The sequence below is a fragment of the Ptychodera flava genome, chromosome 21, assembly GCF_041260155.1.
Source record: "Ptychodera flava strain L36383 chromosome 21, AS_Pfla_20210202, whole genome shotgun sequence".
Taxonomy (NCBI): Eukaryota; Metazoa; Hemichordata; class Enteropneusta; family Ptychoderidae; genus Ptychodera; species Ptychodera flava.
In genome coordinates, this window is record NC_091948.1 from 22,546,082 (window position 1) to 22,560,466 (window position 14,385).

At 37.2% G+C, this 14,385-nt stretch overlaps 1 protein-coding gene across 1 annotated transcript; it reads left to right on the top strand.

The window, feature by feature from the left end:
• Nucleotides 1-1,113: 1,113 nt before the first annotated feature.
• Nucleotides 1,114-14,385, top strand: LOC139122251 (amiloride-sensitive sodium channel subunit gamma-like). The gene is made up of 10 exons (XM_070687680.1): nucleotides 1,114-1,557; nucleotides 4,775-4,944; nucleotides 5,396-5,502; nucleotides 6,772-6,935; nucleotides 7,275-7,367; nucleotides 8,568-8,682; nucleotides 10,232-10,310; nucleotides 11,575-11,706; nucleotides 11,931-12,006; nucleotides 12,527-14,385. Exons 1-10 carry the CDS (start codon nucleotides 1,114-1,116, stop codon nucleotides 12,689-12,691), a joined length of 1,545 nt encoding a protein of 514 aa, XP_070543781.1. The 3' UTR covers nucleotides 12,692-14,385.

Here is a 14,385-nt window from a genome sequence, read left to right on the forward strand (position 1 = left end):
CGTCCGTCCATCCATCCAACATCCATCCATCCATCCATCCATCCATCCATCCATCCATCCATCCATCCATCCATCCATCCATCCATCATCTATCTATCTATCTATCTATCTATCTATCTATCTATCTATCTATCTATCTATCTATCTATCTATCTATCTATCTTTCTATCTATCTGTGTATCGATATCTTGCTAGCTAGCTATCCATCCATCCATCCATCCATCCATCCATCAATCCATTCATCCATTCATACATCCAAACTTCTATCCATAATTGGTATTACCAATTTTTCTGGCAGGAAAAGGCAAGGACGGAGAGAATGTTCCATTACGTTTGAATTTCTGTGTGATGAATCATTAATTAACTTTTGTTTACTGTTACATTGTAATATAGTGACAAAGGTACTAGCGAAAATACGGTTCACCGCTAATGAGAAATAAAAAATGATTACACCGCGCGCACATGATAGCCTATAAACGACAAAATAACGGTGAAACGTCTGAGTCAGTCCAGTAAAGGCTTGTGCTGAACAATTACTCTGGGAGACAAAAGCCGTCATCGAAAGTTAAAAGTTATACTTATATACTTTAAACTAAACATGATGCAAATTGGAGCGTGATAGTTTTCATCTATCATCGAAATGCCATCATAATATTTATTTAGAGATCAATCTCCTACAATTTGTCTATTAACTAAAGCGTGGCTAAACGATTATCAAACCTACGTACATCTGCTGGCACTAACCTCGGCCAGCTATGTAATTTCTTAGGATACAGCTAGCATGCCTTTTAATCCGATTTTGTTTTGATATGCCGCTTGTCTATCATGACAGGAATATTTCAGGTTTTGCGCGTAAGAAATGTACAATTTATTTAGTTAGTATGGTTAATTAATTTTACGTTTGTGGTCTGCCAAGACCTATTTATGTGTAGAAAGTATGTTCAAATTCTTAACTCCCCTTCGAACCTATGCAGTTTGTCTGAAAATTAAAATCGAGGTATTGCATAAAAGGGCTTTGTATAGTTATTGCTAGTACCACTGGCTCTATAAGTGCTAAGAAGCGGGATTTTATGATATTAAGCACTTTGATTTGTTTATTACAATAGTGCAGGAATGGAACAACTAAACACCGAAGAGGGCGTCCAAGCGGCGAAACCGCAGAAAGGCGACCATCGCATCAGGAACACCCTGGCCGATTTCGGTTCGAATACAACGGCACATGGTTTCGACAGGCTTGTAGCCGCCGATAGTAAGATCGTGAAATTTCTCTGGATGCTTATCTGTTGCTTGTGTTGGGGTTTATTTATCTGGCAAGCCATCGTCTTTATCGAAAAGTACTATAGGTTTGAAGTGTCCTACTCCATATTCGTGGATTTTCGAGTACTCCCCTTCCCGGCAGTCACTGTGTGTAACATGAACCCGCTGAGGGCGTCTGCCCTGCAGAATATCGACTACGAATATAAGGAAAGGCTTGCGTTCTTGGGCTATGACGACCAGTTTGAAGATGATGTCGATGCCGATGAAGAATCTATCTTTACCACCACTCCGGAAAGCGAGGTAAATCTATCAATACTGGTTATAGATTTGACTTCTCTTGTTCTCTAATAGTGGCTACAAGCTCAAGGGCAAATTGTGTTGATCCAGTTACCCCGACCAACTGTAAGCTTTACCCGCCAACCCTTAAAAGAAGGATATCGTCGGAACTGCGCTTCTGCGACTTTCTTGTCGTCATAGAATGTATACCATGCAGGATATCTGAATGCATCACGTCAACATGGCTGCAACATTTAAAATTTTTCGATGTGCAATTGATACACGTGCTTTTAATTAACTTTTAACAATCGCCAACGCACCTTGGCTACAGTACTCAAGGTTACTTCTTTACATTGGTCGTATGGGCCCGGTTTATGGGTCCCATACGACATTTGAGTGCAGTTCCGACGATCTCTCTATTAAACGTTATTTAGTCTCTGCGCGTCGACACTATGAAGGGTTTGTGAGCATCAGACGAGATAATCTCGCTTGCCTGATCTCGGAACAGGGCCTTGGAAACCATGTGCTCTGCGCACGAAAAGCGCCAACAGCGGCGAAACCGCGGTCTTCGCGCCGGTGGTTAAATATCAATCTTGTAGTTCGCTCTTTCCGCGCTTTAATGCACTCAGTGCACAAAGCGCAGATGCAGGTTCAAAGGTGCGTGTAAGCAATACAACTATTAATTAAGGGTAAAAATGGTCATTTATTCTACGTAACTTTCTTTTGGATGTACATGCTACAGGATTTATAGACTGTTCTACCAAATAGCATGAAAACGTATGGCATAGTAAATGCCCTTAACAAATTCACGTTGCATTTCTTCGTGAACGGGTTTTATCTAGAGAGTATTATTTTCTGAGCTTTGTGTCACCACCACGAAATTGAACATCAATACAATTACATTTAGGCATATGTGAAAATATCGCCTTTCGTAAATAAAGTTGCCCAACATAATTAGGACTTGCATTGTCGGTATATATATATATATATATATATATATATGTGTGGTGTGTGTGTGTGTGTGGTGGTGTGTGTGTGTGTGTGTAAGTGCCGGAAACGCCGTCACTGCTGTCGCTAAAGTAATGGACACCATGTCAAATTTATTTATTTATTTATTTATTTATTTCACTTTAAAGGATTACCCATTTACATGCTCAAATCGAGTTAAAATTACCCAATAAGGCTGTAATCTCCCATGGGGTCCTAATTAAACACACAGAATTAAAATCCAATAAGTGTTAAAAAAACAATGAAGTCAAATAGCAGACAAAATAAAAATATAGATAAAATATTAAAAAAATCAACAAAGCAAAGAGAATAAAAAATAAAAGTTCTATTTATCAATATTATCCCTAATAAAACATTTCAGCCGAGCTTTAAAAATTTCAACATTGTGGCTGCACCGAATATCATCGGGAAGTGAGTTCCAGAAACTTGAGGCACGCATACAAAACGTCCTCTGGCCTGTTTGTGTACGGAATTGAGGGAGTAGCAATTTATGAGTTGCAGCAGAACGTGTCTGGTAACCATGAACATCATTTAAAAGCACAAATTTCTCAGAGAGATACGTTGGTGCCGTATTCAGAAGACAATTATAGGTTAAAACACATGTAAAATAAAAGATGCGTTGTTTAACGGAAAAAACATTGGCTGCTTCAAAGAGTGAATCGGTTGAGGTATTAAAATCAACATTGAGAAGAACTCTCAGTGCTTTTTTCTGTAACTTATACACTTTGTCGATATTTTTTAAAGTTGTATTTCCCCAAACTACACATCAGTAATCAATAGCTGACTGAATTAAACCATAATACAGAACTTTTCTAAGATGACATGGAATGAATTTGAATAATCTTCGAAGTAAACCGATTCTCTTACTCAGAGTGAGACATAAATCGTCAATATGTTTGTCCCAAGTAAGAACATTGTCCAATGTAACACCTAAAATCTTCTCAAATGAAACACAAGAGATATTACACTCATTAATGGCAATATCAAGTCTATCACCCATTGTATCTGCACATTTTAATTTTTGGCGAGATCCAACCAACATGGCTTTCGATTTGCCTTCATTAATGACCATGTCATTGTTAATTACCCAATCGTTCACTGAAGTGGCGTCGTTTTGGAGCGACTGATTAACATCGGCAACTGAAATGCCAGATGTAAGGAGGGTCTGGTCGTCGGTATACATGTCTAGGTTAGAATTACACAAAGTCAGTGGCAAATCATTAATGAAAATGGTAAAAGCAGTGGACCTAATATTGATCCCTGAGGCACACCAACAGTAACTTTTTCAACGTCAGATATCTTACAGGGAGATCAAGACGTTGTTCTATTTTCTTCGTAGAGTACGTCCCACCTGAGAGGGGCTCTCAAAAAGGGGGAATATTACTTGCGTAACCTAAGGTTGAAACTCTCTCGCACAGTACTCTTGCTTTAGATTTTTCTATAAAAACATATGTAACACATTTCACATATCTCTTCTTGGATTGGACATAAGGTATCAAATTAGTCAATATATTTTTATCAAAGGTTTTCCTAGGACACGGGGACACCCCTGCTCACATCCTCCGCATTTGCAGCCTGTAAGGAGCATTTCTCCGCCTGAAGGGTAAAAAAATCTACTGAAAAATTATAGCCTTGGATTCTCGGTAGCATTGCATTATGCGTGACTACAATAGGAAAACTATCAACCCTGCTCATCATAATTCCGCGTATAAGAAGTCTACTAGCTATATAAATGAGTTCGCACTCCTTTTGAGTATTTGAATTCGTGTTTGCCATAGGCGGTGCCTGGGAGAGATTCTTGGTGCTGATCCATATAAAATTTAAGGTCGTCGACTGTCAAATAGAAATTCCTCTCTGCCACAGGTTCTTTGCCTCCCGCCTGTTTTTCTGTTTGTTTTGCAATCATAAATGATTTGATGTTATTCAACTTACCCCTTTGGTATTTGCCTGAAAATTTTCCACAGATTTATGGTGTAAATGACATGGAAAAAACTGTCCACGCATTAATGTTTATAAGAGAGGGAATACAGCAGGCCCCGTTCTCAATCTAGATTTAGAAAACGTACTAACTCATATCAATCATGTGAAAGGAAATAAAGTAATATTGATTATGACTTTTTTAAAGTTATAACATATCAATTCAGGTAGAACATTTTAAAGAAAAGATGAGCAAAACTTTATTAGACCCGACTTCCGTTTCTTGCTGACAAACTAGTTTTTCTCCCTCTAACAGAGCTTTTCTGAGTACTCTGCGGTAGAGAACTATGACTTTGACTTCCACCAAGACCTAAATCTATCGATGATGATGTCAAACTTACCTGTAGACGTCAGAAGTGCCACTGGTCATCAGAAGGAAGATTTGATACAAGAATGTGTCTTTAATGGTATCACGTGTTCATCAAAGTAGGTTACACAAGACATAAAGTGTTTGCAACTTCTTGGCATCGGTAGATATATCAAAAAACATAACTTGCCAGACTATGAGAGAGAGAGAGAGAGAGAGAGAGAGAGAGAGAGAGAGAGAGAGAGAGAGAGAGAGAGAGAGAGAGAGAGAGAGAGAGAGAGAGAGAGGAGAGAGAGAGAGAGAGAGAGAGAGAGAGAGAGATTAGGATGAGGCAGATTGTTATGGAGATTAACATGGTCTTATACATATTTATTTTGTATTTATTTAGGAATATGTGATCTAAAAACACAATATATTAAGTTTTTTTCATTATGCACGCTTGAATCATCAAGATATTTATTATGTGCCTGTCAAAATATAAAAAAAATATTAAGCAGTTTGTCATTAGGCGTGTCAGAATACATCGCAGTTCTTACACAGACGGCAAGCTGAGTTACTATCTGTTTGCAGGAATTTCACCCTGGTTCTTAATCCCATGTACGGAAACTGCTACTCGTTCAACACGGGAGCAAATGGCGCCGATATTCTCCTTACTTCAAAACCAGGCCCTTCAACAGGTAAGGTCATACCAAGACATTAACTATAAACTTATATTACTTAATAAGAAATCCGACGAAATGAATCGGTAGATTTTCCAGCAAGAATGCTTCCAATGCCGAGTTTGATATTGTGATACAGTTTCAAATGTGTGTTTAGGGAGTGACGTCGAATTCTCGGTATCTTAAATGCGATTTTGCCACCTGCGTGAGTCAGGTGGTCTACTGTATTTTCAATATGGCGGATTTCTGCAGGTAAAATACATAAGATTACAGAAGCCAAACTTAACTTTCAGGTATTACAGGAATTTTATACAAAAAATGCCTGAAAAGTTGAGAGTTGCACGGGTTTGCTTGTTTCATGAAAAAAAATGAATTTTCTTCTATGAAAACGATCACATTTTCGTTAGAAGTATTTCTCAGATCACTGTCTCAAGCTCTTGCTGTGATGAAAAGACGTGAAGTTTAACTCTAAGTGTTTTAATACCCTGTAGTTTGCCCCTTAGCACAAGACAAAAGCTTTTTGCAGTAGCGAGAATAGGCAAAGTCGAATAACTTGACGCATATTTAAAAAGTTTTTTAATCCAAATGATGAGCATATCTGCACAATCATAGGCAGACAAACGTTACAAGAGGACAAAAAGTGAAAACAAAAGAGAAACGAAAGTTCAATTATAGGCCTGTTAGCATCCACGAAAAGCTCGACCACTCAAATTTTGAAATTTAAAATAAGACAGTATCAGAAAATGAAATAGTTTGCGATTCCTTTAAAGAAACAAAAAGTAAATATGTCGTCAAAGTAAAGGAAGTAGACTCTCTCTGAAACAAAGTTGTGTGATTTTTCGTTTTATACATTCAGTGTTGTTTATGAAGTCTTGTAAGGGAACACATGACCGAGTCCAGGAAAGATCTGACAGAAGGTTTCCACAGATTCGTAAAAGCGGTTCTGTTTCTGAAGCCACACCTGTAAACTTGATAGGACTTACATATTGTTGAAATGGGAGTTGACAAAACTATCAAAATTACCTAGTGTCTTTAAAAACTTGCATCCTCCTGCAGCTTTTAGATATAGGTGGTTGTGCCATGTTTACTTAGAAAAAAAGTTATAATATGACACGTTTTCATACTCGGATTAAAACGTGACGATTCATATCTTTAAGGAAAAAGATAAATATCGGAAATGTAGAAACCAATGATTCGATTCTAAAATATGATAAAGTGAATAATTGTTGATGAAGCAAATTTTGTTAGTAAATCTTCGAAACCTGTAATTAAATCTTGCTTTTACAGGTCTTCAATTGACGTTGTTTATAGAGCAAAATGAATACTTAAATGGTAGCACCGAGAATGCTGGAGCAGTGGTTTTGGTGCATCCACCGGATACCGTACCTTTTCCCGAAGAACAGGGGTTAGAGTTGCCACCCGGATTCTCCACATCGCTTGGTGTCCGACTTGTATGTTATTGACTTATTTACTCTTCATAAAATCTTACCTTTCCAGGACAGTAAATCAAATAGATTTACCAGCAGTTACTAGGTGAAGACGCACTATATCGAATTATGATATGAAATAGTCCATTATAGGTTTGAGCTATAATTATAGAATGCAGAAATATAACAAATTGTGATATTCTTATGATTCTACAGTTATTATTGACTGTAAAATCGACATGAGACATACTAGAAATATGAAATTTGTAAAGATGCGAATAATTTCTACGCCTGTCATTATCTCAGTCTTGTAAACCTCTGACATAGTAATGATATCTTTACTCTTTTGTATCATCCTTACAGTCTGTTATCGAGCGTATCGGCGGGAAGTACAGCGATTGCATTAAGGCTGGTGAGATGCCTCTCCTGTACAAGGGCTACAACTATTCAGTTGAGGTCAGTCTTATCTATTTTATTTTGAACAATTTTAAAGACCACATTGCAGTCCAGGAAATTCACCAATGTAACAAATAGTGCATCTTTGACACAAACAAGTTCACCTTATCCCCTAAAGTTCTAATTCGTATACCTGGAGAAATTTAGAATATTCTCCCCCAGCAGACTAATCATTCCTGGTACAGTCGTGCACGTCAGCGACTATTATAAAAATGACGTTCTATGAAAACTGATAGTGGACAATATACAAATTATTGATTATGCCATACAAGGGGATTAGGAGAGAGACTAGAGACGGACAAAATGATTCTCGGAGAGAGGGACAGTGAGATAATAGTTGGAAATAGGCGACAAAATTATGATGAAGGAGAGAGAGAGAGAGAGAGAGAGAGAGAGAGAGAGAGAGAGAGAGAGAGAGAGCTTATTTTAGCGTTGTTCTCACCGGGCACATGAATGTTGTAGAAGTTTAGGCAAGTAGATTGGCTGCTCTATCAGAAGATGATGCCGAATGTATGTTACAGAATCTGAGATTAGCTAGATCTTGCAATTCATGCCTCTAATCTCCTTAATTAACATTACATCTGACTTTGATAGCATGAATTATGAGATGCAGTACATGATATGTGCCGTCATGCCGACAGACAGTCTTAAATATTATAGTATTACATTCAATAATTGGTCGATGAAGGATTTCGAGTGAGACATCTTAATAGCACTAAAGCCCGAAAGAAAACGATTCTAGTATATTTTTAAATTATATTCCACAAAAAAGAAAAGATGTATTAAAAATAATGTGTCTGTTTCTCAAACAACATATGACAGCATTCCTGGCTTTGGCTCAACACAATAGTTTTGTGGCTTGCATAATTACACTAAATCTGCCACTATGGATAATTATAACCAGTTAAGTATGAAGGCAGACACTTGGTACAACCACAGTAAGCAGTGGTTCAAGTTTGTCCCATTGTTTGTGTCACTTCTAATCATTTCTTGGACCGGGAAATTTACTTATCGTGAATGCAGCTGATTATTTTACCTGTATTGATGTCATATTGCTGAATTTCACCAAAAGTTGGTTATATGAGCAAGACAAATATAACTCCTTCTTGACCTATATGATAGTTGGATCATTTAGGACACTGTATTTTGATAAAGGAATTCAGTTAAACTTACCCGAGATATCATTATAATTCTTTTCAGGCATGTGTCAAAACTTGCTATCAGAACACGCTCGTTAATGATTGTAAGTGCTTTGACACCACTTTACCAAATGACAAGCCTATCCCTGCATGTGTTAATGGCACAAAGAGAACAAGTAAGTACTATAACATTGCTAAGATTAAAGCTTTCTTGGACCTTTAACAAGCGGGGCATTCGCCGAATATTTTAAATATGACAGATTTTCTCTTTTCAGTCAATTGGATCATATCGAGGCTCTGCTCATGCCTGCTTACCCTTCCAATGATCTAAGCGTTTATGTTTCACTTCTTGGTCTTTTGGCCAGAGGTCCATATATCTTTCTTTCATGAATTTGACTTTGTTTGTACCGTCTATTTACTGTCTGTTCTGTGCTGTTTTGTGTCTATGTTTACAACTATTGTCTTACAAATTTTGACCTAGTGTTATTGGATTATGGATTGGTATGATTGCGATTATTTTATCCTTTTCCTTGGCTTGCTTTTGGTTACAACATGAACTGAAAATCAATAAATTTGTAAGAGAAATTGCAAAGTGCAATTTTAGATGTGTGTAAACAAATAAAAAGGGCCACCCAACAGTCAGCAGGAAGGATGTTACTACAAGCCTTCTATGGTCAATGTCAAAATTTAATATATCGACTTCAAAGTGATACAAATGTTTGCGAAACGTAGCATCTGGAATATGGAGTTAACTCTATTGTCAGCGAGCCAAACTAACAGTAGCCTGGTACGTTGTTTGTTGCTCGTATACCCATTCCCTCAGGCTACGGCCATATAAACTCGAACAGGCATAGTTTGCTAATTCTTTATACCATCATCCCCATCATCATCATCGAGCAATATACCATCATCCCCAGCTTATGGTGTATATTTCACAACTTCTTAGATACAGTAGAGCATGCAATTCATATGAAGACTTTCGAGTTAGACACAGCCTATTAGCACAAAAGTTAGTGAGGCAAGGGTTCTCAGAAAGTCGATTAGTGAAATCATTTAAGAAGTTCTACGGTAGATACGGAGATGTTGTATCAAAATATGACCTGTCTGTTACTCAAATGATGAGTGACAGCATACCAATTTTTGACTCACAAAAGTAATTGGTGAATTCACCAAATAACAATGGATTTGTCGCTTTGGGTCAATCTTGACGGGTGCGGCTAGCTGGCAGGGTACGCTTACCCATTCCGGACACCTGGTACCACCACTACTTTGTGGTTCAAGATGACCCCATTGCCTTTGTCATTTTCAATATGTTCCTTGGACCTGCTAACTTTCTTAGTTACCTTGAATGATAACGATTATTGGACCTGATTTGATGTCTATTACCTAGTTTACTTAGTGGCTATTTTGAATGCATAATCAATACTTGAACCAAACTTTCACGGTAGCAATATTTAAGAGCAGTTGTTTTTTTTAACGTTTCAGTAAAAACATGTTTGCAAATATTAGGTCCCAGACAGATACGTTGGACGGAGCCTTAGTTCAAAATATTCTTACTTACTGAAGAAAGTAATTCATATATCTAACACTTTCTATTTGGTCATATACTGCTAGCAATGCGATCGATATCTTGTAACTACCCTTGATCGGTTTTTAAAATGGCAATTAAGAAACTTCTGAAGGTTACTAATAATCGCCCTTGTCATATTTCCGTTTTCATGCTAGGAAAGTGCATGTATCGAATGGATAATAAACAGAAGACAGATGCCTTGGGTTGTAGAGAAAAGTGTCACCAGCCCTGCAGGTATCGGCTAGGGCGCGTAATCAAGGCTGAAATTGAGACATGTATTTGTCAACTCTTGCCCATCCTACTTGTTATTCGAGGTTGCATTTTCAACTTTCAACCGGCCACTTTTAACATGTGAGGTTGTGTTTTAAACATTCACTACAATTGAAACCCACATTCACTGTAACGAGACACCAATTATACTAGTCGGGTAATATGCCGAAAATAAGAAAAGAGCTGTCAAATCGGTTTGTTATGGGGAGGGCGTTTCGGTACTACCATGTGCATCTCCTTCAATTTGCTGGTCCTTTCTCATTGAACGACTGATCGAGTACCTCGTCCAAGTACTATAGATTTCAAAAACATAGAATAGTCATATCAGCCCTGAATGTATCAGAAATGTTTCCGGGTTATCGGACGCGTTCATATATATAAAGGCTTAGCAGAATTTAACGTGGTGGACTACAGTGAAGTAGCTTGGTCGTGCCTGAGAGTGAATACCGAAGAATGAAGTGGTAAACAACAGTGATTTGTGACCGAAATGTAAGGCGGACTATCAAGATGTGACTTCAACTGATGTTGATAAACGGTGATGAATTGCACCTTCGAGAGTGAAAAACAAAGGGAGGTCAAATACTGAAAATGCAACCTCAATATGTTGTTATTTAAAATGCAAATTCTAAAGTTGAATATACGAATCTAAGTTTTTACATAGAAGTCAAACTTTAAGGTAAAATTGCGACTTCGTACCGAAAAGGGAAGGTAGGGCGTTGTGAATGCAATTTGTAACAGTGTCAATTATGAGATAAAGTCAAAATGTTACTTTCAATGTCAGAAATTAGAGATCGATGGTCAAACATATGTGTCAGAATTTCGGCCTTAATTGTGCACCAAATATCGGCTCTATCGTTTGCTATCTGATTATATATAATACATCACCTGTTAATGGAAGCAATATCGGCTAGAATCCATGGCGCCACCTGTAGAGCCAATTTGAAATCAATCAAGTTCGTCAACAGGAAGATTCATGTAATTTAACATTTTGAATATAATCATTTTGGTCATCGAGTGGTTAAGCTAAAGAACTTGTAGAATGATGGCTTCGTTTTCAAAAAAGTTACTTCGACAGTAACTGTAACCACTGTCCGAAAGCCTTGGGGTAATAGCATGGTAGAGAAAGAATTATATATACACTATGTAGATTCTTCTTCGTTTGTTTAATGTCAACACACCGAATAAATTAAAATGACGACCCTACGTTGTCAATGATTTTTTCTTAAAGTGGAAGATCATACAAAGAGACGGTGTCGATGTCTCATTGGCCATCCTATGCATTTGATGATAAACTTTATGAACGTCTCAGCAAGAGAAGTTCGAAAATCAACGAAACATTACTGGATCATAACGAATCGAGGTAAGCCGAGGCTTGTTTGTTTTCCAGTGTGAAAAAAGAAGAACAATGAAATACTCACTAAAAGCAACTTGAGAACGCTAAAGGATCAAGTTCAAAGCCGGTGCCACCTGGACAACTGGACAAGTACAAACTTTTATCATTCGTTGAGGATCGTGCCCTGTGTAATGTATGTGTTTTGTGCTGCTTTTTATACTGCTATTTCAATCTCGAATTCATGCTTACAGGCGAAATCTGATCAAGTTGAAAGTCTTCTTTTCGGAACTCAACTTCGAAAGCATAACCGAGAAACCAGCTTTTGATGTAAGTGTAATGCAATCTTACATACAAAGCTTTAAATATTGCTGCTTGAAGGAGATTCTGTATGACATGCAACATTAACACTAACGCCTCTTCCATCTATATTTGAGTATGCACTTGATCACAGTATTTTCTTTATGTTCTGATATGGCATTGTTAATGGCTCCTACCTACCACGGCCCTTTTTTGAAATTTCGCAAATCTGTCATCTGAACGACGCAAAAAGGCATCGGTTAAATGATATTTTACCCACGACATGCACTCATTCTCTAAGTTTTCTTTAGCTAAGTAAGTATTTTGATTAATCCTCTGCTAACAAACGGTAGCTCTATTGAAAGAGACAAACTTTTAGCGCTTATGGATCTTACATCCTAATTTACCCTATGCTAAGGCAGACCTAAAGGTTGCAGACATTCGAAGATTGGAGCACAATCGACGGACTTAAGGCAAAGCTAGCCAAATTACCTCTTAATTTTTATATTGTATTGATGCTATTTATCTATTCGTTTGTGTAATTTTCCAGAGCGTCGACCTGCTCAGTAACCTTGGTGGTTTGATGGGTCTGTATATCGGTGCTTCGGTGATATCTTTGTTTGAATTCTTGGAGTTTGTGGGTAAAGTGTGCTGCCTAATCAAAACGAAGTGGAACGTATCGGATGAAGCTGACGAAAGAGTGCAGATGGGCTAGCACGTTTTTGAAAAACTGTTGATGATTGTAAAAACAGTAAAGATATTGACTAATGATTTTGTGGAAGAAGTGATAGTCACATATTGTTAATCGGTCAGTTCATAATAATTACCAAAATATATTTATTTGTCCTATGTGTATAAGTGGAGACTTCATTGACAAACCAGCCAATGGATGTTTTAGTCGTTGTCGTAGGCTATGTCCACATGAGATCATTTGCCTATGCTTCTCTGATTTTTGCATTCAGAGTCTTGGAAACGATTGAACACATTTTTTTCCATCTTACCCTCGTTTCCTTTTGCATATAAAGTCGTTCATCAACGTACACTGGTACATATGTTTTGCATAAAACCACACGTGGTCACCAGATAAATTTTCATTATCTTGAATGTTTATCCAAACCATTTTGGCCAGAAAAGACGAAAATAAGTTGTCTCCCTGGAAGCCATTTTCAGATAATGTCATTTACATGAACTAATTTATTTCTTTCATCCGGTCTCCATCCGGCCATTTGTTTGAAGTGCAGTTCTGTTACTGTACATGTCTGAATAACACCATACAAACATTTTCCGATTTTCCGAAACGTTGAGATTTAAAAGTAACTTCATAAAACATAAAGAATAAAAACAGTTATGTTACTGCATTAATTTCTGTAGAAAACCTGCATCATCTTTTCATCAATGTTATATAGATTTAATTTCAAGATTTTTAAGTTTCAGAAGATTCAGTTTTAATGTTTTTTGGGAACTTTATGAAAATGATTTATTTATTTAGTGATCATTTGCACTTTGAGTCAATCTTGATTGATGTAGCATGCTAGCAGTGTATGCTTACCCATTGTGGACATTAGCAATGAAAAAAACATGTTTCATAATAACACGTCAAATAAGAATAAAAGCGTACGCCACAGATTACGCACTTGGGTCATGGGGTTCTGTCATATACCTTATTAGGGGCCGTCTCGTCACGAAGGAAAGGAATATGTCCGTACCACGCATCTTACTTTGCTGAAAATATGGACCAATCTTCACAATAGATGCGAGAAATACTGATTTTACTGACAAATAACTGAAAGCTAGGCACATCCTGTAGAGAAAACGAGGAAAGACATAAGTCTACGGACTAGAGAAAATCAGGGTATCCATTTTTAAAGATGTTTTGTCTGTCATGATTAAAAATGTTATCCATTTTCAGTCAGTTTAATGAAGTGATGTTCATAATGGTGATATGCTGTCATGTTGTTCTCCGATAACATAATTGTCAGGAATTTTTTTTAGTTCCTAATACCGATTGCAGAACATACTCTTTAGGACACAGAAGAACTGCTGAGTACTAAAATAAGGCATGCATTTATAAAAAAAAACTTTGTCACAGTTTTATAGAAGAGTCAGTTTGATATGTGTTATTGTACTTAGCATGTAAATGCATTAATTTGTTATAAGCAGTTATTTAATTCGATGTGACACCAGGGGCACCATGGGATACACTTTATGGAATTTCAAAACACTTATTCATTTGTCGCACAAGTATCATCACAACCTCAAAAATAATTTTGGTGAATACAATATCATAGCATTTGCTCAGTTTGAATAAAACAAGTACAATAATGTAACATTGTGCAGCTTCAATTATTGACGAATGCTTCACAACAATAGCTGTCAACTTCTGTAGCCGCACCTCCGTTATAAGGTTTT

Excerpts from the sequence above, each read along its gene's own strand:
- LOC139122251 (XM_070687680.1), top strand. The coding sequence starts at position 1,114 with ATGGAACAACTAAACACCGAAGAGGGCGTCCAAGCGGCGAAACCGCAG. Across the intron at positions 6,936-7,274 it reads CATCGCTTGGTGTCCGACTT|TCTGTTATCGAGCGTATCGG; the intron begins GTATGTTATTGA and ends TCATCCTTACAG. Across the intron at positions 11,707-11,930 it reads CTGGATCATAACGAATCGAG|GCGAAATCTGATCAAGTTGA; the intron begins GTAAGCCGAGGC and ends TCATGCTTACAG.